This window comes from Meleagris gallopavo, chromosome 21 (assembly GCF_905368555.1).
Source record: "Meleagris gallopavo chromosome 21, MGAL_WU_HG_1.1, whole genome shotgun sequence".
Lineage (NCBI taxonomy): Eukaryota > Metazoa > Chordata > Aves > Galliformes > Phasianidae > Meleagris > Meleagris gallopavo.
Window position 1 is genome coordinate 44,097 of NC_139424.1, and position 27,780 is coordinate 71,876.

At 55.0% G+C, this 27,780-nt stretch overlaps 4 protein-coding genes and 1 pseudogene across 7 annotated transcripts; 4 read left to right on the top strand and 1 right to left on the bottom strand.

The window, feature by feature from the left end:
- The first annotated feature begins 1,158 nt into the window (after window positions 1–1,158).
- Window positions 1,159–4,093, top strand: LOC104916431 (ciliary microtubule associated protein 1A-like). Its single transcript, XM_085240726.1, has 7 exons — window positions 1,159–1,296; window positions 1,609–1,738; window positions 2,179–2,379; window positions 2,768–2,869; window positions 3,193–3,314; window positions 3,459–3,599; window positions 3,829–4,093. The coding sequence occupies exons 2-7, from the start codon at window positions 1,633–1,635 to the stop codon at window positions 3,910–3,912; spliced, it is 756 nt and encodes a 251-aa protein (XP_085096852.1). The 5' UTR covers window positions 1,159–1,296; window positions 1,609–1,632; the 3' UTR covers window positions 3,913–4,093.
- Window positions 4,094–6,203: 2,110 nt separating this feature from the next.
- LOC146542997 (uncharacterized) lies at window positions 6,204–7,959 on the bottom strand (annotated as a pseudogene).
- Window positions 7,960–10,618: 2,659 nt separating this feature from the next.
- On the top strand, window positions 10,619–15,787 carry LOC146542998 (borealin). Of its 2 annotated transcripts, XM_085240589.1 has the most exons (10): window positions 10,619–10,803; window positions 10,906–11,034; window positions 11,331–11,371; window positions 12,802–12,877; window positions 13,185–13,321; window positions 13,997–14,076; window positions 14,323–14,421; window positions 14,611–14,737; window positions 15,188–15,274; window positions 15,611–15,787. In XM_085240589.1, exons 1-10 carry the CDS (start codon window positions 10,722–10,724, stop codon window positions 15,653–15,655), a joined length of 903 nt encoding a protein of 300 aa, XP_085096715.1. In that variant the 5' UTR covers window positions 10,619–10,721; the 3' UTR covers window positions 15,656–15,787. The 2 variants fall into 2 exon arrangements, with proteins under 2 accessions (XP_085096715.1, XP_085096716.1); XM_085240590.1 differs by lacking the exon at window positions 15,611–15,787 and having other exon boundaries at window positions 15,131–15,273.
- Window positions 15,788–16,633: 846 nt separating this feature from the next.
- LOC146542999 (fibrinogen-like protein 1-like protein) lies at window positions 16,634–21,327 on the top strand. The gene is made up of 3 exons (XM_085240591.1): window positions 16,634–19,206; window positions 19,606–19,737; window positions 19,872–21,327. Exons 1-3 carry the CDS (start codon window positions 19,203–19,205, stop codon window positions 20,498–20,500), a joined length of 765 nt encoding a protein of 254 aa, XP_085096717.1. The 5' UTR covers window positions 16,634–19,202; the 3' UTR covers window positions 20,501–21,327.
- A 146-nt stretch (window positions 21,328–21,473) lies between these two features.
- Window positions 21,474–25,937, top strand: LOC104909483 (ciliary microtubule associated protein 1A-like). Of its 3 annotated transcripts, XM_085240586.1 has the most exons (7): window positions 22,755–23,119; window positions 23,432–23,561; window positions 24,002–24,202; window positions 24,591–24,692; window positions 25,016–25,137; window positions 25,305–25,445; window positions 25,675–25,937. In XM_085240586.1, the coding sequence occupies exons 2-7, from the start codon at window positions 23,456–23,458 to the stop codon at window positions 25,756–25,758; spliced, it is 756 nt and encodes a 251-aa protein (XP_085096712.1). In that variant the 5' UTR covers window positions 22,755–23,119; window positions 23,432–23,455; the 3' UTR covers window positions 25,759–25,937. The 3 variants fall into 3 exon arrangements, with proteins under 3 accessions (XP_085096713.1, XP_085096714.1, XP_085096712.1); XM_085240587.1 differs by lacking the exons at window positions 25,305–25,445; window positions 25,675–25,937 and adding an exon at window positions 21,474–21,947 and having other exon boundaries at window positions 24,979–25,121; XM_085240588.1 differs by lacking the exons at window positions 24,591–24,692; window positions 25,016–25,137; window positions 25,305–25,445; window positions 25,675–25,937 and adding exons at window positions 21,474–21,947; window positions 24,280–24,411.
- The last annotated feature ends 1,843 nt before the right edge of the window (window positions 25,938–27,780 follow it).

Genomic DNA, 27,780 nt, shown 5'->3' on the forward strand with positions numbered 1-27,780 from the left:
GGCAATCAAGCAATATTTAGCTAACACAAGAGGGGGAGGTGTGAGTGCGGTGAGGGTGTGCTCTGCCCTTGAACCCAGGACAGGAATGGCTCGGCGATGTCCCACTCCCTCTCCCAGCCTATGGGTGAGATTTCTCAGTGGAGTGAGGACAGCCCTAACGGGGAGTGGGGTGTGTGAGAGCGGTGGAGACAGCTCCCGATGGGGAAGGGAAGCAGAAATGTGCTCTACGCAGAGCCACAAGCTCATTGGGCTGCCTCACAGCGCTGGAAGGAGGTATTGCACAGCGCACTGCGGTGTGTGGAACCAACAGCTGTGCTTGGAGAAGGGAACAGGTTTGCAAACAGTTTCTGTGGAGCGTGGATGCACGAATCCTGGCCTGTCTGGGCTGGACTGAGTGAAGACTCAGGTGGATAGCACTAGGACAAGGGGAAATGGTTTTAAACTGAGACAGGGCAGGTTTAGGTTAGATATGAGGGGGAAGTCTTTCGCTCTGACGGTGGTGGTGCACTGGAACAGGTTGCCCAAGGGGGTTGTGGATGCCCTTTCCCTGCAGGCATTCAAGGCCAGGCTGGATGTGGCTCTGGGCAGCCTGGTCTGCTGGTTGGCGACCTGCACACAGCAGGGGGTTGGAACGAGATGGTCACTGTGGTCCTTTTCAACCCAGGCCATTCTAGGATTCCATGATCTGGTTCTACGACTCCTGGCCTGTCTGGGCCAGACTGGGCAAAGAGGAATTGTCTGGTGCCACGTATGCGCTCTAGAACAGAGTGAACGACAACAACACGCGTACTTCATTTAGATGTATTTTTGGAACAAGCTGAAAAAGAGGGCAACCAGCAAATCAAGCTGGTGGCTGCACACGGCTGAGCTGGCTGTGCCAGACGGAAGGGACTTTCAGTGCATTTGCCCGCTGGGATTCTCTCCCTTGCAGGTGACGCTGATCAAGCCCCGGGCAGCACGGGGCTGGAGCCGAGAGCTCGGTCCATCCGCAGGTGTCGGCAGCGTGCGCTACAGCTTTTTCCTGGCTGGGGTGCGAGGCCGAAAAGGCGTGGAGGGCGTGGCTCCGGGCCAGCCAGCAGATGTCACAGCGCAGATGACATCACCCGGAGCCCCGTGCTGTCACAATGCACTGCCGTGACGACGCCGGGCCCTCCCCAAGGACAGCTGGCCGCTGGCTCCAGGCGCCTCATTCGTGAGCTGCGCTGCCCGCAGCCGCTCGCCGTGCCCCGTGCCCGAGAGCAGCCCAGCAGCAGACTAGCTCAGCCTCGTCGCGCTCGTCCTCCAAGGCTCACAGAGGTGAGGGAGAGCTCCAGCACACCTCAGGCTGCAGAGCCCGGCCGCGGGATGCGGGCTTAGCTCCGCTGCGGGCGAGGGGCGTGCAGCACGAGACCGGCAGGACTGCCGTGAGCAGGAGAAATTGCTGCCGGCCCTTCTGGCTCGGGAGCTGCAAGCCACGTGGCGGACGGACAGCAGCTCGCGGCTGAGCGAAGGAGGCGGCCCGCTCCTGCCTGCCCCTCTGGGCTCCGAGGGGCGGGGGGCGGGAAGCAAAGCTCACCCGCGGCCTCTGCCGGGGCAGCCCGTCACTAACTGCTCTGCTCTCGCCTTTAGGTTTGGAGGCACGTGCCTGGCAGCATGGACGGAGCCTGGGTGGGGACGTGGAGACCTCATCGCCCACGCGGCCTCATCTCGGCCCAGTTCCCCAGCCCCGGGCCCCAGTACTCCATCCCGGGGACAACAGGTACGGCGACCATCCCCAGGGCGGGACGCGCATCGGGGACGTCACGGGGCAGAGCAGCTCCCGAGCCTTTCCCCGTCCTGTCGGAGCCTCCCGCAGACTCGGCTTGGCAGCTGCACGGAGGCGCTCCGGGGGCTCTCGCTACGGAGCGCCTGCGCGCGTGGTGCGGGAAGGCCTTTGGAAACTACTGGCTACAGGCAGCGTGTGGCCAAAGCTCCGCTCTCTTTTTCCCGTGACTTTGCAAAGCACTGGCAGGCGTTTGCACTCGGGGTCTGACTCTTGTGCGCTGCGAGGCCCCGCACGGCTCGCCTCCGTTGGTCTGGGAGGAAGAAGTCACGCGGGAAGGGAATGTCGGGGGGCCGGGCGCCTAACTGCGCCTGTTCCACAGGAGCTTGAAAGGTGCAGCTGCACAGGGGTGTGCTCTCTTCTGCTTTTCCTCCTAGGCTTCGTGGGCCACAGCCCCACCAAAGCCCGTGCCCCCGCGTACACGTTTCGCGGGACCAAACCGCCTGCGGCCGAGAGCTGCGGGCCGGGTCCCTGCTACTTTGTGGAGCCCGCCATCACCAGGAACGGGAAGTACGTGGCTCCGGGCGCCCACCTTTGCGGACGACCCACGACGGAGACCACCGTCACCCCCGGACCCAGTGAGTACCACGTCTGCAGCGCTTCCCCCACACGCGGCGTTTGCCCTGGCTCAGCTCGCGCCCTGCTGGAGCTGTAGGTCTTTTGTGAGAGAACACAAACCGCTCCGAGCAGCGATAAACACGCCCTCGGAGAAGGACAGCTGCGCAGCACCACGGGCTGAGGGCACAAGGACCCCGCGTCCGAAAAGAACAAAGAGCCAGGGGCTGGCAGGAGGGACAGCAAGGCAGGACATAGTGGCGGGGCACGGAAAAGCGTCCCCGCGTGCTGCCTGGCTCCCCCAGCATCCCTGCAGCTCTTCAGAAGACCCTTTCCTCGGGACATTGTCTCTGCGGCTGCAGAGGGAGACCAGCACTTCACAGCTTTCTTCCTCTTCTCCTCCGCCCCCAGGTGACTACCGCACCGAGGCAGCCAACAGGCACGTCTTCAAGTGCCCACCGGTGCAGTCCATGGCCTTCCGGCGGGAGCCCCTGCGGACAGACCGCCCTCCAGGTACGCTGACCCTGGCAAACGCAGGCCCTTCAGCCTGAGCATCCTGCAGGGACGGGCTGCTGCTCAGCACCAGCAGCGGGCCGACTGCACGGCCTGCGCAGCGCTGGGGCCGCAAGCTTTCTCGCGTGAGCAACACCTCTCGGCCCGCAGCGGCTCCGGCTGCTCGGGCTCGGAGCTGCCGGCGCTGGCCCAGTGCCAGAGTAGAGGGAGGGACTGGCAGGGGGGCGAGACCTCCCAGCAGCAGGCTGGGCAGGCTGCCCCTCTCTGCTGCTCCCGTCTCCTCCAGCCCCTCGCGCACACGCTCTCTGCTGCTCCTCCTGCAGGTCCGGGCACCTACACACTGCCCAGGCTGATGGGCCCCAATACAGCCTGCACGTCGGCCAGCCCCTGCTACTCCATGAGGGGAAGGAGCCAGCGCGGCCGCTTTGACGAAGACCTTGCCAAGGTGAGCCCTGCTGCTCCTCTTTTCCGTGTTAGCTGTGCCACAGGGGCTTCCGAGCCCCAAGCGCCTTTGCTTAACGCAGGCTTCCAGGGAAAGAGAGAGCCTTGAATGTGATCCCAGCCCCGTGCGCCCATGACTCTCTTGCAGACTCCGGGTCCTGCGGCGTTGCCCAAAGTCGCTGTGGATGCCTACAAGACCAGGGCGCCCGCGTACACCATGGCGGCCCGACCAAAACCTGCAGAGGGCAAAGCAGCGAAGCCCGGGCCGGCAGACTACAGCGTAGGCCGGGTAAGGCAGCTAGCTGCTTAGCTCGTCCCCTCTGCTTCACAAGCACAGCCTTCATGCCTCTCCCCTTTCCCCCGAGGCTTCCACCGGCCAAAGAGCTTCTGGCCGCAGGGACCAAGTGCCGGAGAGCAGGCCTGCTCCCTGCCCTCGTGCCACCTCCGAGCAGAGGAAGGGAGGGCAGCAGAGAAGAGAAGGGCCCTTGCTGATCTGCCTTTCCTTTTTGCCCTTCCAGGTGACACTGATCAAGCCCCAGGCGCCTGCATCCACTTTTGGAATCCGGCATTCCCTCTACACAACCCCTCTGATTGTGGAATAAAACAGCCAAGTCTGGAAGGCCGCCTTTGCTTGCCTGGGACAGGAGGGGACGGGAAGACACCAATCAACTGCCGGTTTCCACTTGATTCCATTTCCATCTGTCGACTTGGGCTTTTGCCCATCTTACTCTTGAACGTTAGCAAGTGGAGTAAGTCATCAATAAAATCAACTCAACACCTATATGTATGCTTTCTTGTTACTCCTGTTTCCTCACCGCTGCACGCAGGAATGCGCCAGCGCTTCCTGAAGCCTTTCAAACATCGGTGCGTTGGGAACCGCTGATGCTCGCTTGATCAGCCATTTGCATTAGTGATGTCTGCCACGAGCTGAAGTAAAGTAAAGAAAGAAATAGCAAATGGAGGCCGGCCGTGGGCAGTGCAGCCCTTCCAGCGCCGACAGGTAGATTTTAGGGAGATGCCCGGGGCTTACGGGACAGTAGTTCCAGCGTTGATCTGACCACTAGATTCAATTTCAGATCTTAATCAGGGCGGTGGGTCTAAGTCTCCAGTGGCGGTGCACTGTCGTTCTGTTGACGACGACGGTGAGCACGGCGATGATGGCAACTTCTTTCCAATGGCAGTACCAACTTATTTATAAGTGCAAAGTGGTTGAGTCCGTTGTTTTTGGAGTGACAGCTTCTGGCTTTTGGATCTCGGCAGGAACTCCTTTTGTTCCCATCTTCCGGGCCTTGCCAGCAGATAAGAGGGAACAGGGAGGCGCCCACTTGTATCTTGCCTTCACAGGATGCAATGGGATCGTCCCCCAGTCTCCCATAGCAAGCTGGAGTTATTTGGTCACAGGCTAGATCTTCCGCCAGCAAACAGTCCTGAGCACTCTCTTCCGAAGGCAAACAGCTAAAATCGTCCACACAGTGATGTTGATTGCCACACGGCAACACCCATCACTCATCTCCTAGGCAAGTCAGTCTCATCACAAGAAATACCTCTGGAAGCAAGCTTTGAGCCAAAACAAGATTGCTTGGCACTGATGTGCAAACAACCGTTCAGGTGGTGAGGAAAGAGAAAAAAAGAAAGAAAAAAAAAGAAGAAGTAAGCAGAAGGGAAAAGAGGGGTGGGGAGTAAAGGGGGTTAAACGTTACACAATTGTTAGAAAGGATTTCTTGGGCTTGGTTACAAAGGTTGCCCTGATCGGTTGGACTTGTTCATCATCAGTTGAAGTGGTTACAAAGTACATGGAGGATACAACTCGTTGGTTAAGTTGAATCCAACATGGAACCACACAAGGAACAAACACAAGAGTTGCAACAGCACACCAAATAGGAGACGCTTCACCCATGGGCAATTTGTTTAGCAACTTCTTCATTATCATTCAATTTTTAGACAACAATTAGAGTCATTCAATTTGCCACAGGCACCACCCGGGGACTCTTCAGCAGTGGTGACACCAGTGTTACACAATGAGGAAAAGGTAGAAAGTGAAAAGAGACAACCACACATTTGGCAACAGCCATACATTTAACAAGAACCAGTAATGACGAATCATAAGTAAAACAAACAGCGCTATTTGTGTCAGCTGCTTTCCCCACCCAGGAACTCCCAGTGGAAGCCAGGATCCAGGTGGGAATTCGTCAGTAGAGGTTGTGGTGTTTCTCAGTAGCCATACAATGGTACGCTTCAGTCAATTCTCCAAAAGCGTATCTAGTCCAATCTGACTGTATGTGGGCTTGCCATGGAATGTTTTCTAAGATGATTTAGGGTCGTGAGAACTCTCCACTTGAGCATTGCCAAAGCAATTCAAATGCTGAGAGAGAGAAATCCTAGTTTGGCAAGTTCGAGTATTGTTACAATCGACAGAACTTTTCACAGGATAGTGTGTGCAGGATAGCCCGCAGGAGAAAGCATCAAAGAGGAGTAATCCCAGAAACATACACATCTCTTATCGAGACTTAGGCACTTTCCCACAGCCGTGTTCCGGGCGGAGCTCCTGGACTGGTGCGACACTGAAAGGCATCGGTGCAAAAGGCTTTATGATAGATTTCTTTTGTGCCCACATCTGACAGATATTAGATGGGTCCCTTGATTCATTTCCCAGTTTGTTAGGAATATGGAAACACTGTGGAGGACTTACATGCAAATCATAACCAGTTTGATAAAAAAGGGCTGACAGAAGGGCTCAAAAGAAACGCGATCACTGTGCGGGGAGTGTCAGGAAGCTAGGATCACCTCTAAGAACTCTGAACCCGGTTGTGAAGGTTCACAGATCCAAGGACTGACATCAACCACCACCCACACCCACAACAACGCAAAACATAACGCTATTGCGACCAAAAAATGTCATCCAGAAGTATATTCAGGATTCGAGCATGATCAACTCTTCTGCCACAAACCACAAATGGTTAAAATCAGCTATCAGCCTTTCTGTGTCCAATCAAGGTCCCACGGGGATCTTCTGCAAAATAAAACAAGACATCGACTCGCCCTTTTTGGGCTTTGTTAATATGGTTCAAAAATGAGGGAACAACCCAGCAAGCGTTGATTTTATATTCCTTTTTCGGGGTGTCTTTAGCCTTCCACGCCTTCCAATTCGTCAAGGGATTCCATTAGGGTTAGGGAAACTGGCCTCAGGTTAGCTGAGTCAATGGACGCGGTCCGGCCAGGGAGATAAGAGGGTTTCCCTGGCTTCTCAGCCACTGAACCGTGACTCGCAGGGATAACTGGCAAGAGTGGTGAGGCCTTTGGACAGAAGGTGTTAAATCGAGGATCTCTGTGTTTCCCTTTGTTGTGAGCTTTCTAATGCATCCACCCTTCACCGCCCCCACCCCGCTCACTTGGGAGGGGCGAACACATCAGGTTTCCAATGGCTTGGATAGCCGCTCAGGCTCCTCGGGAGAGGCCCTCGGGCCTGGGCTTTTGCTTTCCTCGAGATTCTTGAGCTTCTGCTCTGGCCACCGGTTAACTAAAGTCTCTAGCCTGACAGTGGCTAATCCATTCATCAGATCTCGTGAACACCCTTGTGCCAGCCCAGTGTCCAGCGACAATTACGCTTATCAGCAATATTTTGCCTACCTGTTTTTACTGACAGTGAGGCCCTCCCAGTCCCACTGAGCTTTGGCCTAGGTGGCCTGGGGCAAGGCTGACCGCTGCAAGCCTCACTTCCCTTGGCTCCAATTTCCTGGCGGAAGAAACCGCTGGAAGAAACCATATTTTCTCCCATAGTTAATTGACTCTTGGGCAACCTCCCCCCACGTCCATCCTTTGTATCCTGACTGCGGATGGTTAGAGGTTACAGTTTCTTCTAACACTGCCCGGCTTCTTTCTCCCTGAGACATAGCCTGTATCTTTCCTCGCAGCTGTGTGCCTGTGGGTTTCAACGATTCTGGAAGCCCCCCAGTTAAAGCAGGCATCCTCTCAGGATCAACAGGCATCATCACAGGTGATTCATGGTGTGGCCGCAGCTTTCTATCATACATCATTTGGAGATAAGCAGCTTTTGGAACACTCTCTACTAACTGATCAACTGCTCCAGTAATAGCAAGAGGGCCTCCCCTTTCTAAAGGGCTGAGACCACCTGCCCAATAGGCAGCCCTCTGTGTTAAGGACCAGAGAGCACAATTCTTGCCAGTAGTTGAATATACTCCTGGTCCCCAATAACCTTCCGCTTCCTTCTCAGTTAACACGATTTGGTCTCCACCAGCGAGACCAACCCTCCGTAAGTACTCTGTTTCAGATTCCTTTGCAGAGCGGCTAAAATCTTTTTTCAGTGTTGCTAGTTCAGTGGCTGAGAAGGGAATTTCCTTAACACTCATTTGAGGATCTAGATCCTCGCTGCTATCGAAGGTATATTCGGTTTTTATCGAAGGACGCAATGGGGCTGTTGGGATTTCTAATTTACCTAGCCTTTCCTTCATTCCCCGTAGTTCCTCCTGAGGAAAAGTTTTTTCTTGAGGCAAACTGTGGGTGACAGTATCGCTGGCGTGCTTACACGTTAACAGTTCCTCAAAAGCCATTTGCAACGAAGCCGAATTACGTTTCTCTCTTTCTAATTGTTCCTCAAGGTTGATTCTACAGAGTTGGTACCAATTCTTGTGTTACTTTAACTGATTCCTGCAGTGCTTGTATAGTTTGGGTTTCCGCCAAATGCTTTTCATCTCGGAACTCCACGGCAGCTTTTAAAGCAGCCTGGAGTGCTGCTTTAAAATAAACAAATCAACGACTTTCCTTTTCCAGCTGGATACAAGCCTCATTTTGTAAAACACTAATACGGTCCGAAACACACTGCAAATTATGCCAACTTGGTCGTGCCAATCCACCCCTGATAAAGAGGGCCGAGCACCATGCTTTTCTAAAAGGTCAAATAACACATCTTCACTCTTCATAGCGGCAATACCGTCACTCATTTCTCATTTCACTGAAAGACCGACACTAAGGGAGGAGGAGGTGCATGTATTCAAAAGCTCCTTACCTCCTCAGGGAAACAGACACTCATCAAATGCGAGTGCTCCAATCACTTTCCCTTTCTCTGAGGGAAGCACACAAAAAGGATCAAATTTCACACTTCAGTTACAAGATACTTAAATCACAAAATGCAGAGACGTCTTCCCGAGGAGGCACACACGTAATCAAAATTAATTCATACGTCCCCGAGAGGTATACACACAAGCAGTAAAGTTTCAGAACATGGAGCGGTCTTCTTGGAGAAGGACTCACGCCTAAGTTTTCAAAATTATCGCTCCTTGCAACTCCAGGAGGTACACACAAAGAAAGTTTCAGACTTTGCAAACCGCTGATGCTCGCTTGATCAGCCATTTGCATTGCTGATGTCTGAAGTGAAGAATAAACAAAGCAAATAGCAAAGGGAGGCCGGCCGTGGGCGGTGCAGCCCTTCCAGCACCGACAGGTAGATTTGAGGGAGACGCTTGGGGCTGGGCGACTTAAACAGCTGCTGGTGACAGTGCACCAGCTTACAGGATGGCCGGCAGCATTTCCCGTACCCTCGGCAACGTCTGGCTCAGCCATAAAGACGTTCCTGGAACAAATCATTCCCCGCTACAGGATAATAGAGCCGGCAGCCTCAGGGAGAGGAACTCACTTCCCTGGGAAGGTGTTGCAGCGAGTCCTGAACACGTTGGGGCTACAACGGTGTGGGAATGAGGCGACCTATTTATTTTTGGCTAACATTGTCCGTTCTCGCGCTCTGTCTGATTGCTTAAGAGACAGACTTGCAGCTAACTGGTGATAGACACACAACTGTAACAACCTGGTGAAGGCCTCAGAACAAGCACTGTACTGTCACGTTCTCATGAAAGGTGCGGAGCAAACGCACGCTGTGCCAAGCGCAGTGGAGAAGCCAGGAGTTAGTCGTCTTGCTTACAGCAGGCTCAGCTTCTCCCCCCTCCAGCAACGACCCCCCATGACTGCCCCGCAAAGGGAGAAGCACGGCGGTACGGCACGCGCACGGCGTGTGATGCTGGGCACTGCCTGCCTGGCAGCAGCTCCCGGCCCAATTGCAGGGACCATCACACGGATCACAGGCGCTGCCAGCCCCACAGCCAGCGGCGCTCGCCCCACAGCATCCTGACCAGCCCAGAAAGAGAAGGAAGAGGACGGAACCTCAGAACATCACGAGTTCCGAAGTGCTTGCCCCTTTTCCCACCCCCGTTCCCTTCCCTTTCCCCCTTCTCTTTTCTTTCTCCTGTCTCGCTTGCTCGCCTTTGAATCAACCAAGGCGCACCCTTGTGCTTGGCACAGCGTGCGTTTGTTCTGCACCTTTCCTGTGAATATGACAGTACGGTGGTTGTTCTGAAGCCTTGACAAGATTGTTACGGTTCTATTACGGTGCAGAACCAGAACTGTAATTCAACATGGGGGGATGCCCCCACAGCACTGCCCGTGGCTCAGGGCAGGGGAGGTGTCCCTGCGGAGCTGGAAAAGAAGCGCGCTGGAAGTCTTGGGGAGATGGGTGCAGTTTGGGCGTCCTGGGTGAGCTTTGGGGTCCTGGCAAACTTTGTGGCCAGCTTAAGGGCTTTGGGGAGTGTTGGGGGGATGGGCCCCTGAGGGGGTCTTGCAGCGTTCTGGGCATTCTGGGAGGGTTTTGAGGAGCTGTGGGGGCATCCGTGGAATCCAGCACAGAAAGACCGAGCACGTGCAAGGACGCAGAACCCTCTGCTGGTGATCTCAGGGAAAGTACCGAGTACGTGCGTGCCGTCTGCTTCTTAACGCCAGCACAGCGCGCAGCGTTATCTGGAGAAACGGGAGAGCCGCCGTCTGCACCAAGCGTCTAAGTCTGCAGAAAAGCATCTGCTCTCGGCAGCCAACGCCCGGCTTAGCAAGGCAGCTCTGTAGCTGCGGACTCAGCAGCCCGTGAAAGCACGTCGCTTTTCACGCAGCTCGCTTCCCTTCATTCGACTCGTCTCCGAAAGCTCCTCCTTGCCCGCGCGCCCAGCCCTGCCCGGGGAGCCCCGCCACGGGAGGCTGCAGGCGCCGGTAGTAACGCTCCGCGTCCCGCGGGCCCTCCGGCGCGTCGGCCAACGACGGGCAGCGCGGCAGCTCGGCCCGCGCCGCAGCAGCTCGGCCAGGCCCGGCTCCGCCGCTCGCTCCTCGTACGGCCGCGGAGCAACGGCCGCGGCGCAACGGCCGCGCCAGCCCGGCCCCACCGCGCCCGCCATCGCCACCACGGCGCCGCGCGTCATCGCGCCGCGCCGGGCGTCATCGCGCGGCGCCGCGTTCCCATTGGCTGCGCCGCCGCTCGCGGAGCTCCGATTGGACGGCGGGCGCGCGGCGGGCGGCGGTTGAACGCGGCGCGGGCGGGCGGGCGGTGCGCTGCGCTGCGCCGCGCCGTTCCTCGGCCCTCATGGCTCCTGCCCGCAGGAAGGCGGCCGCGGGCGCGCGCGGCAGGAAGCTGAGCGCCTTCCTGAAGGACTTCGACCGAGAGGGTAGGCCGCGGGCGGGCCGAGGGCCGGGCCGGGCCGGGCCGGGCCGAGCTGAGCTCTGCGCTCGGGCCCGGGCCGCGTCCGACGCCGCGTCCGTCCCCGCAGTGCGGAGCCGGGTCGAGCAGCTGCGGGCGAACGGGGAGCGCCTGGTCAAGGAGATGGAGAACCTGTACGACGTGGAGCTCCTCCGGCTGCCCGTGGCGCTCCGCGAGATGAACTGGCTGCAGTTCTTCGGTAGCGGCGGGCGGGGCGGGGCGGGGCGGGGCGGGGCGGGCTTCCCCTGGAGCGGCGCTCGGAGGCCGTCGCTGAGGAGCGGTGGGACGCGGCGCGCGGGGCTCGCGCGAGCAGAACGCGGGTGCGCGCGGGCGGGTGCGCCGCCCCCTCTGCCCGGGGCCGCTCGCTCGCGGCCGGAACGCCTGCTGTGCGCTGCCCGCTCCTGCGGCGGCGTTACGGCGCGGCTGCGGGCGTTGCGGGAGCTGTCCCGGCTACGGACCGCAGCGGCGCTTCCAAACGAGATGTCTTCTTTGTAGCTGAAGGGGGAAGCCGGAAAGTCCTGGAAGAGGCGGTGACGGTAGGTATCCGGCACGAGTAGGAAGCTTTCCCCGGCGCGTGGTGCGTTCCTGGAGGAGACGAGGGCTTTGTGTATCCGCAGGAGCGCTGCTGCGATGGCGCGGGTTACGCACTCGGATCTTAACTGCGTTAAGGCTTAGCGGGAGGCGATGCTGTGGTGTCCCCTGCAGGGTTTGCGTGCTCGTGCCGCTCCTTGCCCGGCTTTGCGGGCCCGCTTACTCCAGTGGCATCAGAAGCACGTGGTGTGGAGGGGGCCTTTCCTTGAAGCATCCAGTTTGAACTGGTAGTCGAGGTGTTGCAGGGAGCCGCGCTTCAGTGCTGATTGTTGACAAAGCAGCTCCTCAAACTCCCTCGTATGCTGTTGGGCCAGGCCCCAAATAGTTTGTGCCTCCGTGGGTCTGCTGGGGCCACAACCTTCCCTCTCCTCAATACCTGCCTAACCTCTCAGGGTTCTGCAGGAGCCTGGGCGGGGAGTTCTGTGGCACCGGGATGTCTGCTTCTCTAAGTTTTCTCCTGAGTTCCTCCACACCCTCTGCCCCTCGATGTTAGCCGGCTTTGGGGAGGATCTGATACCGATCATGAAAAGCACGTTCCGAAAACGTGACAGTGTGAACAATGTGATTGTGTTGGTTGGGACGTTCCAGAAACATCCAGAAATGCTGAGGCGGAGAAAAGGAGAAGCGTGTGAGGAGGGAAGCTTGGGAACCTGTTGAAACATCTCTCTGTCCATCGACAGATTCCCTGGGAAGGCAGTGGGAGGCAAAAACACATTAGCACCCTCAGGAGCGTAACTTTTAAGGCTCAAACCGTGCCGTGTTGTATACAAGCACCAGACGGGTGACCCAGCTGTGCTTTTAGGGCTGTTGTATATGTACACCCTGCAGCGATGGGCATGCTCTGGGCAGCCTCTCCCAGTCCTCTTTGCATTTTAACATTCTTCAGGGATGGTCATAAAGGAAAAAAAAGAACTAAACACGATATAATCGCTCTCCGTTGGCTGCTCCATCATCACACATGGAGATCACTGTTGTCTAACGCACCAGCCCTTCTCTCCTGCTATCTGAAAGGTTGCTCTCCTCCCCTGGAGTCATTTTGCAGAGCCCCACGCTGTGGGGGTTTGCTCCTAAGCCTCTGGAAGAGCACGTGCCTTTCAGTAAGCTAAAGCATTGCTGTGGTGGTTGAGCAGCAGAGTCGGTGAAGCGTGCTCACAGCTGCCCAGCAAGGCGTGCTGGCGCTGAAGGACACCGAGATCCATTATGTCCGGAATAATGAGGAAGGACCTCTTTTGAGCACAGCAGAAGAACGTAAAGATGTAGTTACGTTAAATAGTTATATGTGTGAAATAGTTATAAAGATTTTGCCTGCAACTTTGACTTATCACAAATTTGCGCTACTGATCATCCTGACAATATTATGACTTCTTAATCCTAGGCAGACTTGGGAATAACAGAAATAAACAAGCTGACAGCAGAATTTATCCAGACTCCTTTGAAAATCGTCACGAAAGGTCAGTAGTTAACATTCTGTGAATGCTGATTTGGTTCTTAGCTACAGCCTTCGCTACGTTTAAAGACAAGGACGTAATTCTACCTTTACTCCTGAGACCTGAAGTAGTTTTAGTTGCTTTAATTAAAGCATTCTGGATAATTCACAGCCGTGTTCTCTTTACTGTTGTCATCAGAATTCAGATTTTAGAAGCAAACTGTTGCCAAAAGAAGCTTGTAGTATATTTCCTTACCTTAGCTAATGGTCAGTTATGTCACGTTAGTTTTTTTTTTCCTGTCAACTTGAATAATGCTTTCTTCTTTTCCTAGAAAAATCTAAACACGGTATTGAAGCTCCTGAAGAAGCAGCAGAGGTTCCTTTGCTTCCTCCAGCAAAGAAAGCGAAACACGATGGCCAACTTCTTCTGGAGCAAGCAGCTGCAAGTATTAATCCAAGAAACGGAAAGGTAAGTAGCTGCTCTTTGTGATGGCTTTTATTCCCAGGATATAAACTATGTACCGAGACGATGCTGATGCCTATGGTGGGACAGCTGTGCAAGGTGCTGTAAGGGTGGCTTTGAAAAAGCTGTTGCTTCCTGATCATGCGGTGACGCTGGAAGCTGGGTTTTGTTGGCAGGTAGTGCTGTTACTTGTGGCGAGCAAAGTGACTGTGCTGCGAGTTACCTCTGCTTTTATTCCTGTTGTACTTCTGCACGTGAGAGTCTCATCCTTCTCATCTGAGCGGGTGTCTTCAGCGTTGCTGTATGTAGGGAGTGATATTCCCTAGAGCAGAACAGTCTGGGCCACGTTGAAAATATTTACCACTAATGCTTTTCGGTTTTGTAGTAGTTTTTGAGTTCTGCTGTGGGCAATGGTAAATACACGAACCGTCCCGAGTCAGAGTAGAAGTTAACGTGGTCCGTTATCCTCCTGAAGTTCTACAGCTGAGCTTCGGGGAAAGGATGTGAGAGTAATACTCGAGTGGGGAAGATCTCAGAAGTTTGTCCCGTGGCTTGTTTCAGGCTCCCGCGCTGCAGGAAGGAGCCTGTGGAGCCAAGCGTTTCGTATGGAGCATTTGCTCGGTGCGGACTTGGCTGTCACAGGAGAGGGAAATGACTGACTTGGCAGCTAATGTGTTTCAGGTGAGGACGTCCACTAAAAAAGCACCAGCGTCCAGGAGCAGAAGACCTCCTTCAGCAAGAGTGAAACGCATGAGTAAAAGGTAACGGCGATGAGTTTCGTGGCAGGATTTCAGAAATGGAGAGTAAAGGCGCGGTGCGAACGTAGCTGCTGAATGGGCCGGTGCGTGGCCTAGCAGGCTGGGTGACGTAGGCATGCCGTGCTGTAGGGCGATCTGCAAGAACCCTGGGTTGTCTCATCTAAGTCTTTGGTAAGACAGTGCTTACGTGTCTGTTTAAAATTATTCTTCTGAGAGCAGGGCTCTACTTACATGCTTCCTTTTGAGCAGATCAAGCAAAAGCAGCTTTATCACTCCAGCTACTGGCAGAAATCTTGATCTCTGTGCTCGAGGGGGCGCCTCCATCCTCACACCCAGGTTTGATTCCAGGTCTGTATTCTATTGCATTTCTCTGTTAATTTCTTATACAGAGGAGTGCCTTGCTGCTTGCTCCTTACATCTCGGTTGTCTATATGCAGAATATTTTCCAGCAGCGCTTTGAACCTGCAGTGGTTCAAACTTGTGGTCCAAGTGCTTTAAACAATTGCAGTAAAAGTCCTTACCTGTTGCTTTTCCCAGAGTTTTCAAGACGCCGGGTTTGCGCACACCCGCAGTAAATGAACGTGTTTACACCATCTCTGCTAATGGCAGCCCCCTTGCTGATGGCAGTGATGTCTTCATTACCGTTCCTGTTGGAGGAGGGGAGGTAAAATCAAACTTGAGTCTGTAAACTCTATGCAGCAAGAGAGCCTGTGCCTTCTTGGAGGCCTTATCAGTTTCAGGGGACTCCCTCCTGTTCATCCATTCTCGCCCGCTTACTTGTGCCACCGCAGCTTGTCAGGAGTTAAATGTCGCTTAAAAAGAACCTGAAGAAATTATTAGTCATAAGCGGGAGCTGTCTAAGAATTCTGGTCTAAGCAGAATGCAGACTGTTGCTTTGCTGTGCTTTGAGTAATGCTGAAAGTACCTTCTGCTCACGGTGGTGCATCAGTACACCAAGGGCAGGTACGGGATGAGCTGGTCAAGCTGGATGTGGCTCTTGGCACGTACGTGGCCTCCTAGTGTGCAAGGAGGTTTTTTTTTTTTTTGCTGCTTCTAGCTGCTGCAGCTAAACAACCGGGAAACCTGAGATTTGGTGGTGTTTGGCTTCTTACAGAGCATTCGTTTAACAGCAAGTGATCTGACCAAGAAGAATCTTCTTCATCTGAATCCAGAGGCACGAGGCATTATGAAGAAGCTGTCTGTAAGTCTTTCCTTTTTTTTTTTTTTTTCTGTTCGGGACCTGAAGCTGTAATGCAGCATTGTCTCTGTCCTTAATTGTTGTCCTTAACTGTTGAGCTACCGAGCTGTAACAGAAGCTTCTTATTTCAAGTCTTGTGTCTTAGCTCCTATTGCTGGTGAAGAAGCAGCATGAACTGGGAAGGGGAGGGATAAAAACCTCACACTTGTAGAAAAATACCTGTTGTCAGCATTTTGAGAAACTGAATTGAATCTAAAGGTGTCTTCTGCTTCGGGTGGAAAGCGGAAGTGGCTGTGGGTTATAATCTCCCTGGCTATTGATGAATTTCTTTCTTACTAGGTTCGTCTTGCACAAGCTTGTAGCAGTGCAAAAACCCATAGGTGAAGAGCAACGAATGTCAACACCTTTTGTAAACGTGGAACTACTATAAGCTACAAGTACGTTTTATTTGGTGTCTTATAATTCTGTGAGCATTCATTTAAACAAAACGAAATAAAAACAGCAAGGCAGTTAAAACCTGTGCCGTGTAACTGACAACGCTGTTAATATTCAAACGTCCTTTTCCAGCTGTCAGAGTGATTCGGTTGTAGGTGGCATGAATCACAGCTACCTGGCAGCTAACAGCTAACCATATTCATCACCCAAATCCATTTCCCATTCTGTCTGAGCCCCGTGTGCCTTCAGGGAGTGGGTAAGCAATAGTTCTTTTCTCTGCAGTGTATTGCTTGCGCACACTACTAGAATCCCTTCTGCCCCTTCTGCAGCCCACGTGGCAGTAACGTTTGCTTCAACCAAATCGGAACTTCCCTCTGCTATTCAGCTCAAGTGTTTGAGGCAATGCAGGGAAGCTGATTCACTTCCTGGTAACAGAATCGCTCAGCAAGAGATTGCAAAAGCGCCAGCGCTTCTTCATTAAGATTTTTCTGATCCTGAAGGAAGTACGCAGAGGCAAATTATGATGAATTCATCCAGTGGAGAGGCACTGGCATTACTGCGGGCAGCTGCCCTATGGAAGCAAGGTCATTCACACAAGGCAGGGAGACTGGGGTACAGCTGCAGAGCAGTTTCTCTCAAACAAGTTTCTTCCAGCTATGTGCAGAAGCGCAGGCTGAGGCAGTTTACTTGTGTTCCCAAGCAACCAGGAGACCTTTTTCGCAGGTCAGTCACCTGTTCAGGCTGTGCTCTGTATTTGCCCACACGTTCCACCCCTTTGCAGCGTGAACTGGGACACAGCTCTTCGGAAGACGGCTGAAGCACGTTGCATCCAAATCCCACACAAGCAATACAGTGTGCAGCAATGAAGAAGACGTGTGATCAGAATCCAGTAGTACTGTACTGTTTCCTGCACCGTGGAGTTATGGGGGCTACCCAGGTAGAAATAGGATCATTCCTTAGTTTTCCGTGTGAATAATTTGGGTCTTCATCTGTGTCACCATGCAAGTTCCGCTTTTGAAAGCATCAGGGCTGTATACACAACAGTCCCTGTTAATGATTGCACCGGTACCCCCTGGGCAGTGGTCAGTATGTCTGATGCCGTGTGGTTCCGTAGTACCGTTTTATGTCTGTTGTAATTTCCAGCTAATCAGTCCAGTAGCTTGATGTGCTGAATTCAGTGCTGCTGCAGCATGATTGGCTCCTGCTGATCCTTGCCATTCAGCAGAGATGACTGCAGCTCGTGGCAGGAAGATGGCCATGGCATAGAATCACCAAGCAGCCCGTTTATGTCTGGCCAGAAAAGTTTGCTGATCAATTGGTGTTTGTGATAACTTGGAATGTATGGTACTGGCTATGTAGGGCCATCCCCGAATAATCGTCAGGAGCAGCTGAAGGGTAGGTATGGCCAGCCATGCTGACCAATGAAGAACCTCAAAGTATCAAATGCACAGAGTACTTCTTAGGATCCTTAGTCAAGGATTTGGGTAAGAAAATGATCTTAAGCCAGCTTTTGGGTGAAGCTCCTGGAAGAAGCAGCGATGGTAGGTATCCAACACAAATTCAGAATTCCTTTACAGACCTGTACATTGCGGTAGCACGCCACTTTATTTTATTGCATTCCCTTTCACTGTTTTTCACTCCACTCGTCTCTTTGCATTGCATTCCACTCCCATCCAGTTCATTTCATTGCATTCCCTACGATTTCACACCACTTGGCATCATTCAGCTCCACTATACCTCATTCCTTTCTTTTCAATGTGCTTGCTCCCCCCCTCCACTCCCCCACTTGTCCCTCCTCCCTCCCTTTGACCAGCTGCTCCTTGCTCAGCCTTGCTGGTTTCCTGTCTCCTCGTGGGGACAGAGAGTTCTTGCACACTACCAAAGGCGTCCTTAGAGCTGTTGGCTCCGTTTGATTCTCTTTTCCTTAAGAACCTGTTTCCAAGGGACCTTTACCCTGATTATTTGAAAGAGATGGAAGTTCACTCTTCTGCAGCTGTGGGGGGAGTCCCAGGGCCTCGGGAATCAAAATTACAAATTATAATCATAATGTCTTTCTTATTTCTGGGAGAGAGAAGGTATGGGGTAGGAGGAGATGACTCAACCCCCCAGAGGCAGGAGCCGCTGTGTGCAGCCCCAGGAGAGCCGTGTGTCAGAGGGTCCAGCCCTCTGCGCAGCCAGGGAGCGCCCGTTGTCCCAGCTCACTGCTCGGGTACAAAGGCAGCAGCACAGTGGTGACATGCTCTGAGAACTCAGAGTGGCCCGGGACAGGGCTGCACCGCCACTGCTGCTGCTGCCATGGAGCTTAACGCACTGGGGCTGTTCCCAAATGGAGCAAGCAAGTCACGGAGCCGCATCTCGTCCTCCGCACTGAGATCCCTCTGCGCTGAGAAGCACTTGTGCAAAGGCATGTAGACATCCTTGAAGTGCAGGAGCTGGAATCCTAAACTGATTTGATAGGTGCGTGGGCTCCTTGTCTTCGTGATAAACTGCCCCCGCCTCTGAGCCGCTCCGTGCGCTCTCCCGGATGGGCACTCTGGAGCAGTGCTGCTTCACAAGGAGCTCACATCAATAGGAAATCCACGGCGAGAAGAATTCCTGCAGTACAAAGGGCAGGGAAAGCGTGGGCTTGCTGGGAAAGACTTGGGCAAGGTGGAAAGGATCAGGTCAGGGAACACCGGTGCAAGCTGGATGTGGACGAGTTCCCGGGCGCTGAGGAATGCACCCACAGCTGTTGGGGGGCTGGCGGGTGTCATGCGTGGCCACTCCCCATCAGCTTTGACTGACCGTGGCACCTGCGAGAAGCATCCAAAAACTGGAGGAAAGCAAACAGAAGGGGGAAAGGAGAAGGGCAGCTACAGCCCCTCTCTGCCCCCAGCTCATGCTTTGCAACACCACAGTTCCCATCCACGTGTGCTCGGATCTCCTCCGCCGCCCTCCATGCACACCTCAGCCCCTGCCATACCTTACACGCAAATCACACCCCCTCTATGTACCCTCCAATCCCCTCTGCTTAGATCTCTGTGTCCCACCCCATCCACCCACGGATTTGTCCAGTTCCTAGCACCTCGGGTGCCCTCCATTCTCACCGTGACCACTCAAGGTCTCTCCAGTCCCCGAGTTTGCTCTCCCCGCTGGATGAGGACTGGCATCCAAGTGTTTGTTCAAAGGCAGCGCTCTTCAGAGCTCTCGGCTACGCCGTTCCCAGCAGGAATTTCATCCAAGGAGCTGAGCACTCACAGCGGAGAGCATTCCAAGCACTCCGGCAGGCACAGGCGTTGTTTTCTTTGCGGCTGTGTGCCAGGCACCACGATCACTTTCTTCTCAGGTCGTGTTTTCTGAGGGCCAGAAGGGAACTCGCTCTGATTCCCACCCCCAGGAGAACGGAGGCTGCGTGGGTCAGACGCGCTCCCCCCACCCACTGCAGAGGGCCCTACAAGTGCCTCTCCCACTGCAGCCCCACGGCTCTGCGTGTCAGAGGGAGCCCCGTGCCGCAGCCATGGGTGAGTGCAGGGCTGGGGAGGGCTCCTTGCGGGGCACCGGGAGAGACTCTGAGCACTGCCCCGATGGGGATCGGGGGCATCAGCGCACGCAGAGGGCCGCGCTCCCCTGCACCCCAGTCAGGTCCTGCTTTGGGTCCAGGATCGTTTTCCTGTGAAAACTCGGCTCGGTCAGCTGTTGGTGCTGTGCTCCACCCGACCCTGCCTCGTGCGTGGCTTTTTTTTGGGGACAGGGAAAGGGCAAGCTGCTCACCCCTTGGGCAGAGCAGCGGAAGCCTTCACTCCCCATCTGGCACAGAGCACAGTGAACGTTGTGTGTTCCTGCGTCTCACGTGTGAGTGCTGCAGCCAGGGGGTTTCCCACCTCATGTCTCAACGTTTTTACATCTTTTCCTTTTTCTAGTAACCCAGTGCCTTCTACTCCCTGCTTGTGTGCTGGTCTTGGCCGCCCCAGGCCTCTCCGTGCCTGCACAAACCCTGAACACTTTCAAGAAAACCTTCTCCAACACTTCGACAAGCGCTCTGAAGAAAAACAGTAAGGAGCATTCCATGGGTATTGCAGTGCTCTCACCAACCCCACTGCCATTCCTTGGTCTGAGCCGACCAAGGAGTGCTCTCAGCGTCTCCTTGTGTCAGGTAAGATGTAAAACCACCTGTTTCCTGCCGCAGGTTGGCCCAAGGACTGCAGTGAGATCTCTGCGGGCAGCCCCAGCGGCGTCTACGTCATCCAGCCCTCAGGGCTCCACCCCATCGTGGTGTACTGCGAGATGAACGTGACGGACGGGGGCTGGACGGTCATCCAGAGGAACCGCCACAACACAGACATCACCTGGGCCGAGTCCTGGAGCACCTACAAGTACGGCTTTGGGAACGTGCGCGGCGACTACTGGCTGGGCACCGAGTACATCCACCAGATCGCCAAGCAGAAGGTCTACCAGGTCAGGTTCGTCATCCAGGATGCCTCCAACAACATCAGGTTCGCAGAGTACAACCTCTTCAGTCTGGACGATGAGTCCCAGGGCTACCGGCTGCGGCTGGGCTCCTACGCAGGCACAGCAGGGGATGCCATGGACTCGGACAATCCCAGTAACATGCACAACAACATGAAATTCTCCACCGAGGATCGGGATCAGGACGCTTCAAGGAAGAACTGTGCATCCCGCTCTGGGGGCGGGTGGTGGTTTTCGTCCTGTTATTCCGTGCGGCTGAATTTCAAGGGCGGCATGACGTGGGGCAGCCTGTGCAAAGGGGACTGCAAATCCTCGCTCATCCTCATCAGACCAGCTCCGTACAGATAGCGTCCCTTCCTCACCGGACGCAGCCAGACCAGAGCTCTGCTGCACCGCTCGTTGCTGCCTGGGGTTCTGGGCGTGGGTGGGGGTGTTCCTCTATGCCAAGAGCTGTTTTCCTTTCCTCTTTTCCTGGAAATCAGCAACGTTCACTGCTTTGTCTGTGGCCCGTCACCTGTGCTGGGTTTTTAGGACCATCATTAGAACAAGACATTATAAACGTTTTGGTATTCCTGTCCCAGCAAGGGCTCATTCTCTTTCTGCTCTGTGGTTACAGATGAAGGCCACAGACTTCAGCAGAAAAATCTCATTCATTGCCAGCTAACCCAACCTACGCTGCTCCACGCCCAGGCAGAACGTACGAATGCTGCAGCCAGTGCTCATCCTGCAGAATAAAACTGCTTTCAGAACCAGCACAGACGTGTGGAAATGTCCTTCATCTGCTGCCAGCTATTAGCCAGGAGCAGACCTGAGGTTCCTGTTTCAGAAATCAGAGGGGAATATTTTTGACGAAACAAATGGGGAATTAAAGACAAAACTAGAGTTCATCTGGCGGGCAAGCGAGGAAGACCACTGGATGAAGTAAAAGGCTGTCGGTTGGACTGTCATGTTGCTAAAAGGACACTAGACAGTAAAAGAGGCCATGGAATAAAGGGTTGGGAACTTCATAAATCACTATCTGTGGTATATGCTAATTGCCTCACAGGTAATTGATGAATATGTACTATCAGTTGAAATACAACGGACTCAGAATCGTGTCATCTTTGAAGCACTTATGGTGGAAATATCCCCAGTTCTTCCTGGTGCCGCTAATAAAGAATACCTGTTTCTACGCATCCATTTCTTTGATCCAAAGCTAACGTACTAGAAAAAGCAAAGGAATGGGAGAGAATACGATATAAAAGGAATCAAGGGTAGTAAATCAAACAAATGGGAGAGAGCTGTCCTCCTAACTGCGCTGCGGAACGGCAGTGTGGCCAGAAGGGCCGTGCTTACATCACCTCCTTTCCCCCCAGAAACCATGTGGGGATGAGCAACGCTGCTGGGAACAGTAGTTCCCACCTATCGACCCCAAGAACTGCAGCTTCACAGCATACAGCTCTGACAGCATACTTCATGATGTTCTGATACGGAACTCCTGTGAAAAACCGTGACAGTGGGGGAATAAAGAAACCTCTTCTGAAAGCAGTGATGGAAACGTTTTAACCTTGCGTCAGATTGCCACCATTGGACCCGGCCCAAATACAGCGCAACACCTACGGGAGTACGGGAGACATAGGGTTCTCCTCTACGGAATATCCTACCCAAACAGTCCCCAACCTGGAGGAGAGAAGCAATCAAGCAATATTTAGCTAACACAAGAGGGGGAGGTGTGAGTGCGGTGAGGGTGTGCTCTGCCCTTGAACCCAGGACAGGAATGGCTCGGCGATGTCCCACTCCCTCTCCCAGCCTATGGGTGAGATTTCTCAGTGGAGTGAGGACAGCCCTAACGGGGAGTGGGGTGTGTGAGAGCGGTGGAGACAGCTCCCGATGGGGAAGGGAAGCAGAAATGTGCTCTACGCAGAGCCACAAGCTCATTGGGCTGCCTCACAGCGCTGGAAGGAGGTATTGCACAGCGCACTGCGGTGTGTGGAACCAACAGCTGTGCTTGGAGAAGGGAACAGGTTTGCAAACAGTTTCTGTGGAGCGTGGATGCACGAATCCTGGCCTGTCTGGGCTGGACTGAGTGAAGACTCAGGTGGATAGCACTAGGACAAGGGGAAATGGTTTTAAACTGAGACAGGGCAGGTTTAGGTTAGATATGAGGGGGAAGTCTTTCGCTCTGACGGTGGTGGTGCACTGGAACAGGTTGCCCAAGGGGGTTGTGGATGCCCTTTCCCTGCAGGCATTCAAGGCCAGGCTGGATGTGGCTCTGGGCAGCCTGGTCTGCTGGTTGGCGACCTGCACACAGCAGGGGGTTGGAACGAGATGGTCACTGTGGTCCTTTTCAACCCAGGCCATTCTAGGATTCCATGATCTGGTTCTACGACTCCTGGCCTGTCTGGGCCAGACTGGGCAAAGAGGAATTGTCTGGTGCCACGTATGCGCTCTAGAACAGAGTGAACGACAACAACACGCGTACTTCATTTAGATGTATTTTTGGAACAAGCTGAAAAAGAGGGCAACCAGCAAATCAAGCTGGTGGCTGCACACGGCTGAGCTGGCTGTGCCAGACGGAAGGGACTTTCAGTGCATTTGCCCGCTGGGATTCTCTCCCTTGCAGGTGACGCTGATCAAGCCCCGGGCAGCACGGGGCTGGAGCCGAGAGCTCGGTCCATCCGCAGGTGTCGGCAGCGTGCGCTACAGCTTTTTCCTGGCTGGGGTGCGAGGCCGAAAAGGCGTGGAGGGCGTGGCTCCGGGCCAGCCAGCAGATGTCACAGCGCAGATGACATCACCCGGAGCCCCGTGCTGTCACAATGCACTGCCGTGACGACGCCGGGCCCTCCCCAAGGACAGCTGGCCGCTGGCTCCAGGCGCCTCATTCGTGAGCTGCGCTGCCCGCAGCCGCTCGCCGTGCCCCGTGCCCGAGAGCAGCCCAGCAGCAGACTAGCTCAGCCTCGTCGCGCTCGTCCTCCAAGGCTCACAGAGGTGAGGGAGAGCTCCAGCACACCTCAGGCTGCAGAGCCCGGCCGCGGGATGCGGGCTTAGCTCCGCTGCGGGCGAGGGGCGTGCAGCACGAGACCGGCAGGACTGCCGTGAGCAGGAGAAATTGCTGCCGGCCCTTCTGGCTCGGGAGCTGCAAGCCACGTGGCGGACGGACAGCAGCTCGCGGCTGAGCGAAGGAGGCGGCCCGCTCCTGCCTGCCCCTCTGGGCTCCGAGGGGCGGGGGGCGGGAAGCAAAGCTCACCCGCGGCCTCTGCCGGGGCAGCCCGTCACTAACTGCTCTGCTCTCGCCTTTAGGTTTGGAGGCACGTGCCTGGCAGCATGGACGGAGCCTGGGTGGGGACGTGGAGACCTCATCGCCCACGCGGCCTCATCTCGGCCCAGTTCCCCAGCCCCGGGCCCCAGTACTCCATCCCGGGGACAACAGGTACGGCGACCATCCCCAGGGCGGGACGCGCATCGGGGACGTCACGGGGCAGAGCAGCTCCCGAGCCTTTCCCCGTCCTGTCGGAGCCTCCCGCAGACTCGGCTTGGCAGCTGCACGGAGGCGCTCCGGGGGCTCTCGCTACGGAGCGCCTGCGCGCGTGGTGCGGGAAGGCCTTTGGAAACTACTGGCTACAGGCAGCGTGTGGCCAAAGCTCCGCTCTCTTTTTCCCGTGACTTTGCAAAGCACTGGCAGGCGTTTGCACTCGGGGTCTGACTCTTGTGCGCTGCGAGGCCCCGCACGGCTCGCCTCCGTTGGTCTGGGAGGAAGAAGTCACGCGGGAAGGGAATGTCGGGGGGCCGGGCGCCTAACTGCGCCTGTTCCACAGGAGCTTGAAAGGTGCAGCTGCACAGGGGTGTGCTCTCTTCTGCTTTTCCTCCTAGGCTTCGTGGGCCACAGCCCCACCAAAGCCCGTGCCCCCGCGTACACGTTTCGCGGGACCAAACCGCCTGCGGCCGAGAGCTGCGGGCCGGGTCCCTGCTACTTTGTGGAGCCCGCCATCACCAGGAACGGGAAGTACGTGGCTCCGGGCGCCCACCTTTGCGGACGACCCACGACGGAGACCACCGTCACCCCCGGACCCAGTGAGTACCACGTCTGCAGCGCTTCCCCCACACGCGGCGTTTGCCCTGGCTCAGCTCGCGCCCTGCTGGAGCTGTAGGTCTTTTGTGAGAGAACACAAACCGCTCCGAGCAGCGATAAACACGCCCTCGGAGAAGGACAGCTGCGCAGCACCACGGGCTGAGGGCACAAGGACCCCGCGTCCGAAAAGAACAAAGAGCCAGGGGCTGGCAGGAGGGACAGCAAGGCAGGACATAGTGGCGGGGCACGGAAAAGCGTCCCCGCGTGCTGCCTGGCTCCCCCAGCATCCCTGCAGCTCTTCAGAAGACCCTTTCCTCGGGACATTGTCTCTGCGGCTGCAGAGGGAGACCAGCACTTCACAGCTTTCTTCCTCTTCTCCTCCGCCCCCAGGTGACTACCGCACCGAGGCAGCCAACAGGCACGTCTTCAAGTGCCCACCGGTGCAGTCCATGGCCTTCCGGCGGGAGCCCCTGCGGACAGACCGCCCTCCAGGTACGCTGACCCTGGCAAACGCAGGCCCTTCAGCCTGAGCATCCTGCAGGGACGGGCTGCTGCTCAGCACCAGCAGCGGGCCGACTGCACGGCCTGCGCAGCGCTGGGGCCGCAAGCTTTCTCGCGTGAGCAACACCTCTCGGCCCGCAGCGGCTCCGGCTGCTCGGGCTCGGAGCTGCCGGCGCTGGCCCAGTGCCAGAGTAGAGGGAGGGACTGGCAGGGGGGCGAGACCTCCCAGCAGCAGGCTGGGCAGGCTGCCCCTCTCTGCTGCTCCCGTCTCCTCCAGCCCCTCGCGCACACGCTCTCTGCTGCTCCTCCTGCAGGTCCGGGCACCTACACACTGCCCAGGCTGATGGGCCCCAATACAGCCTGCACGTCGGCCAGCCCCTGCTACTCCATGAGGGGAAGGAGCCAGCGCGGCCGCTTTGACGAAGACCTTGCCAAGGTGAGCCCTGCTGCTCCTCTTTTCCGTGTTAGCATCCGAAGCTGGGCTGCTCTCCCTGTGCCACAGGGGCTTCCGAGCCCCAAGCGCCTTTGCTTAACGCAGGCTTCCAGGGAAAGAGAGAGCCTTGAATGTGATCCCAGCCCCGTGCGCCCATGACTCTCTTGCAGACTCCGGGTCCTGCGGCGTTGCCCAAAGTCGCTGTGGATGCCTACAAGACCAGGGCGCCCGCGTACACCATGGCGGCCCGACCAAAACCTGCAGAGGGCAAAGCAGCGAAGCCCGGGCCGGCAGACTACAGCGTAGGCCGGGTAAGGCAGCTAGCTGCTTAGCTCGTCCCCTCTGCTTCACAAGCACAGCCTTCATGCCTCTCCCCTTTCCCCCGAGGCTTCCACCGGCCAAAGAGCTTCTGGCCGCAGGGACCAAGTGCCGGAGAGCAGGCCTGCTCCCTGCCCTCGTGCCACCTCCGAGCAGAGGAAGGGAGGGCAGCAGAGAAGAGAAGGGCCCTTGCTGATCTGCCTTTCCTTTTTGCCCTTCCAGGTGACACTGATCAAGCCCCAGGCGCCTGCATCCACTTTTGGAATCCGGCATTCCCTCTACACAACCCCTCTGATTGTGGAATAAAACAGCCAAGTCTGGAAGGCCGCCTTTGCTTGCCTGGGACAGGAGGGGACGGGAAGACACCAATCAACTGCCGGTTTCCACTTGATTCCATTTCCATCTATCGACTTGGGCTTTTGCCCATCTTACTCTTGAACGTTAGCAAGTGGAGTAAGTCATCAATAAAATCAACTCAACACCTATATGTATGCTTTCTTGTTACTCCTGTTTCCTCACCGCTGCACGCAGGAATGCGCCAGCGCTTCCTGAAGCCTTTCAAACATCGGTGCGTTGGGAACCGCTGATGCTCGCTTGATCAGCCATTTGCATTAGTGATGTCTGCCACGAGCTGAAGTAAAGAATAAACAAAGCATAGTTCAGTCACTGATCTTCAGTAGCGGTGGGTCGTCGGGCACTGTCGTTCTGTTGACGACGACGGTGAGCACGGCGATGATGGCAACTTCTTTCCAATGGCAGTACCAACTTACTTATAAGTGCAAAGTGGTTGAGTCCGTTGTTTTTGGAGTGACAGCTTCTGGCTTTTGGATCTCGGCAGGAACTCCTTTTGTTCCCATCTTCCGGGCCTTGCCAGCAGATAAGAGGGAACAGGGAGGCGCCCACTTGTATCTTGCCTTCACAGGATGCAATGGGATCGTCCCCCAGTCTCCCATAGCAAGCTGGAGTTATTTGGTCACAGGCTAGATCTTCCGCCAGCAAACAGTCCTGGCAAACAGAGCACTCTCTTCCGAAGGCAAACAGCTAAAATCGTCCACACAGTGATGTTGATTGCCACACGGCAACACCCATCACTCATCTCCTAGGCAAGTCAGTCTCATCACAAGAAATACCTCTGGAAGCAAGCTTTGAGCCAAAACAAGATTGCTTGGCACTGATGTGCAAACAACCGTTCATGGTGGTGAGGAAAGAGAAAAAAAGAAAGAAAAAAAAAGAAAAAGTAAGCATAAGGGAAAAGAGGGGTGGAGAGTAAAGTGGGTTAAATGTTACACAGTTGTTATAAAGGATTTCTTGGGCTTGGTTACAAAGGTTGCCCTGATCGGTTGGACTTGTTCATCATCAGTTGAAGTGGTTACAAAGTTGAAGTGGTTACATGGAGGATACAACTCGTTGGTTAAGTTGAATCCAACATGGAACCACACAAGGAACAAACACAAGAGTTGCAACAGCACACCAAATAGGAGACGCTTCACCCATGGGCAATTTGTTTAGCAACTTCTTCATTATCATTCAATTTTTAGACAACAATTAGAGTCATTCAATTTGCCACAGGCACCACCCGGGGAGGACTCTTCAGCAGTGGTGACACCAGTGTTACACAATGAGGAAAAGGTAGAAAGTGAAAAGAGACAACCACACATTTGGCAACAGCCATACATTTAACAAGAACCAGTAATGACGAATCAGTAAGTAAAACAAACAGCGCTATTTGTGTCAGCTGCTTTCCCCACCCAGGAACTCCCAGTGGAAGCCAGGATCCAGGTGGGAATTCGTCAGTAGAGGTTGTGGTGTTTCTCAGTAGCCATACAATGGTACGCTTCAGTCAATTCTCCAAAAGCGTATCTAGTCCAATCTGACTGTATGTGGGCTTGCCATGGAATGTTTTCTAAGATGATTTAGGGTCGTGAGAACTCTCCACTTGAGCATTGCCAAAGCAATTCAAATGCTGAGAGAGAGAAATCCTAGTTTGGCAAGTTCGAGTATTGTTACAATCGACAGAACTTTTCACAGGATAGTGTGTGCAGGATAGCCCGCAGGAGAAAGCATCAAAGAGGAGTAATCCCAGAAACATACACATCTCTTATCGAGACTTAGGCACTTTCCCACAGCCGTGTTCCGGGCGGAGCTCCTGGACTGGTGCGACACTGAAAGGCATCGGTGCAAAAGGCTTTATGATAGATTTCTTTTGTGCCCACATCTGACAGATATTAGATGGGTCCCTTGATTCATTTCCCAGTTTGTTAGGAATATGGAAACACTGTGGAGGACTTACATGCAAATCATAACCAGTTTGATAAAAAAGGGCTGACA

Bases quoted from the DNA above. Each gene is read 5' to 3' on its own strand.
- LOC104916431 (XM_085240726.1), top strand. From the start codon at position 1,633: ATGGACGGAGCCTGGGTGGGGACGTGGAGACCTCATCGCCCACGCGGC. The intron at 1,739-2,178 runs GTACGGCGACCA...TTTTCCTCCTAG, and splicing joins CTCCATCCCGGGGACAACAG to GCTTCGTGGGCCACAGCCCC. The intron at 2,870-3,192 runs GTACGCTGACCC...CTCCTCCTGCAG, and splicing joins GCGGACAGACCGCCCTCCAG to GTCCGGGCACCTACACACTG.
- LOC146542998 (XM_085240589.1), top strand. From the start codon at position 10,722: ATGGCTCCTGCCCGCAGGAAGGCGGCCGCGGGCGCGCGCGGCAGGAAG. The intron at 12,878-13,184 runs GTCAGTAGTTAA...TTCTTTTCCTAG, and splicing joins TTTGAAAATCGTCACGAAAG to AAAAATCTAAACACGGTATT. The intron at 14,077-14,322 runs GTAACGGCGATG...CCTTTTGAGCAG, and splicing joins GTGAAACGCATGAGTAAAAG to ATCAAGCAAAAGCAGCTTTA.
- LOC146542999 (XM_085240591.1), top strand. The intron at 19,738-19,871 runs GTAAGGAGCATT...TTCCTGCCGCAG, and splicing joins AAGCGCTCTGAAGAAAAACA to GTTGGCCCAAGGACTGCAGT.
- LOC104909483 (XM_085240587.1), top strand. From the start codon at position 21,920: ATGTCCCACTCCCTCTCCCAGCCTATGG. The intron at 21,948-22,754 runs GTGAGATTTCTC...TCTCCCTTGCAG, and splicing joins CTCCCTCTCCCAGCCTATGG to GTGACGCTGATCAAGCCCCG. The intron at 24,203-24,590 runs GTGAGTACCACG...CTCCGCCCCCAG, and splicing joins CACCGTCACCCCCGGACCCA to GTGACTACCGCACCGAGGCA.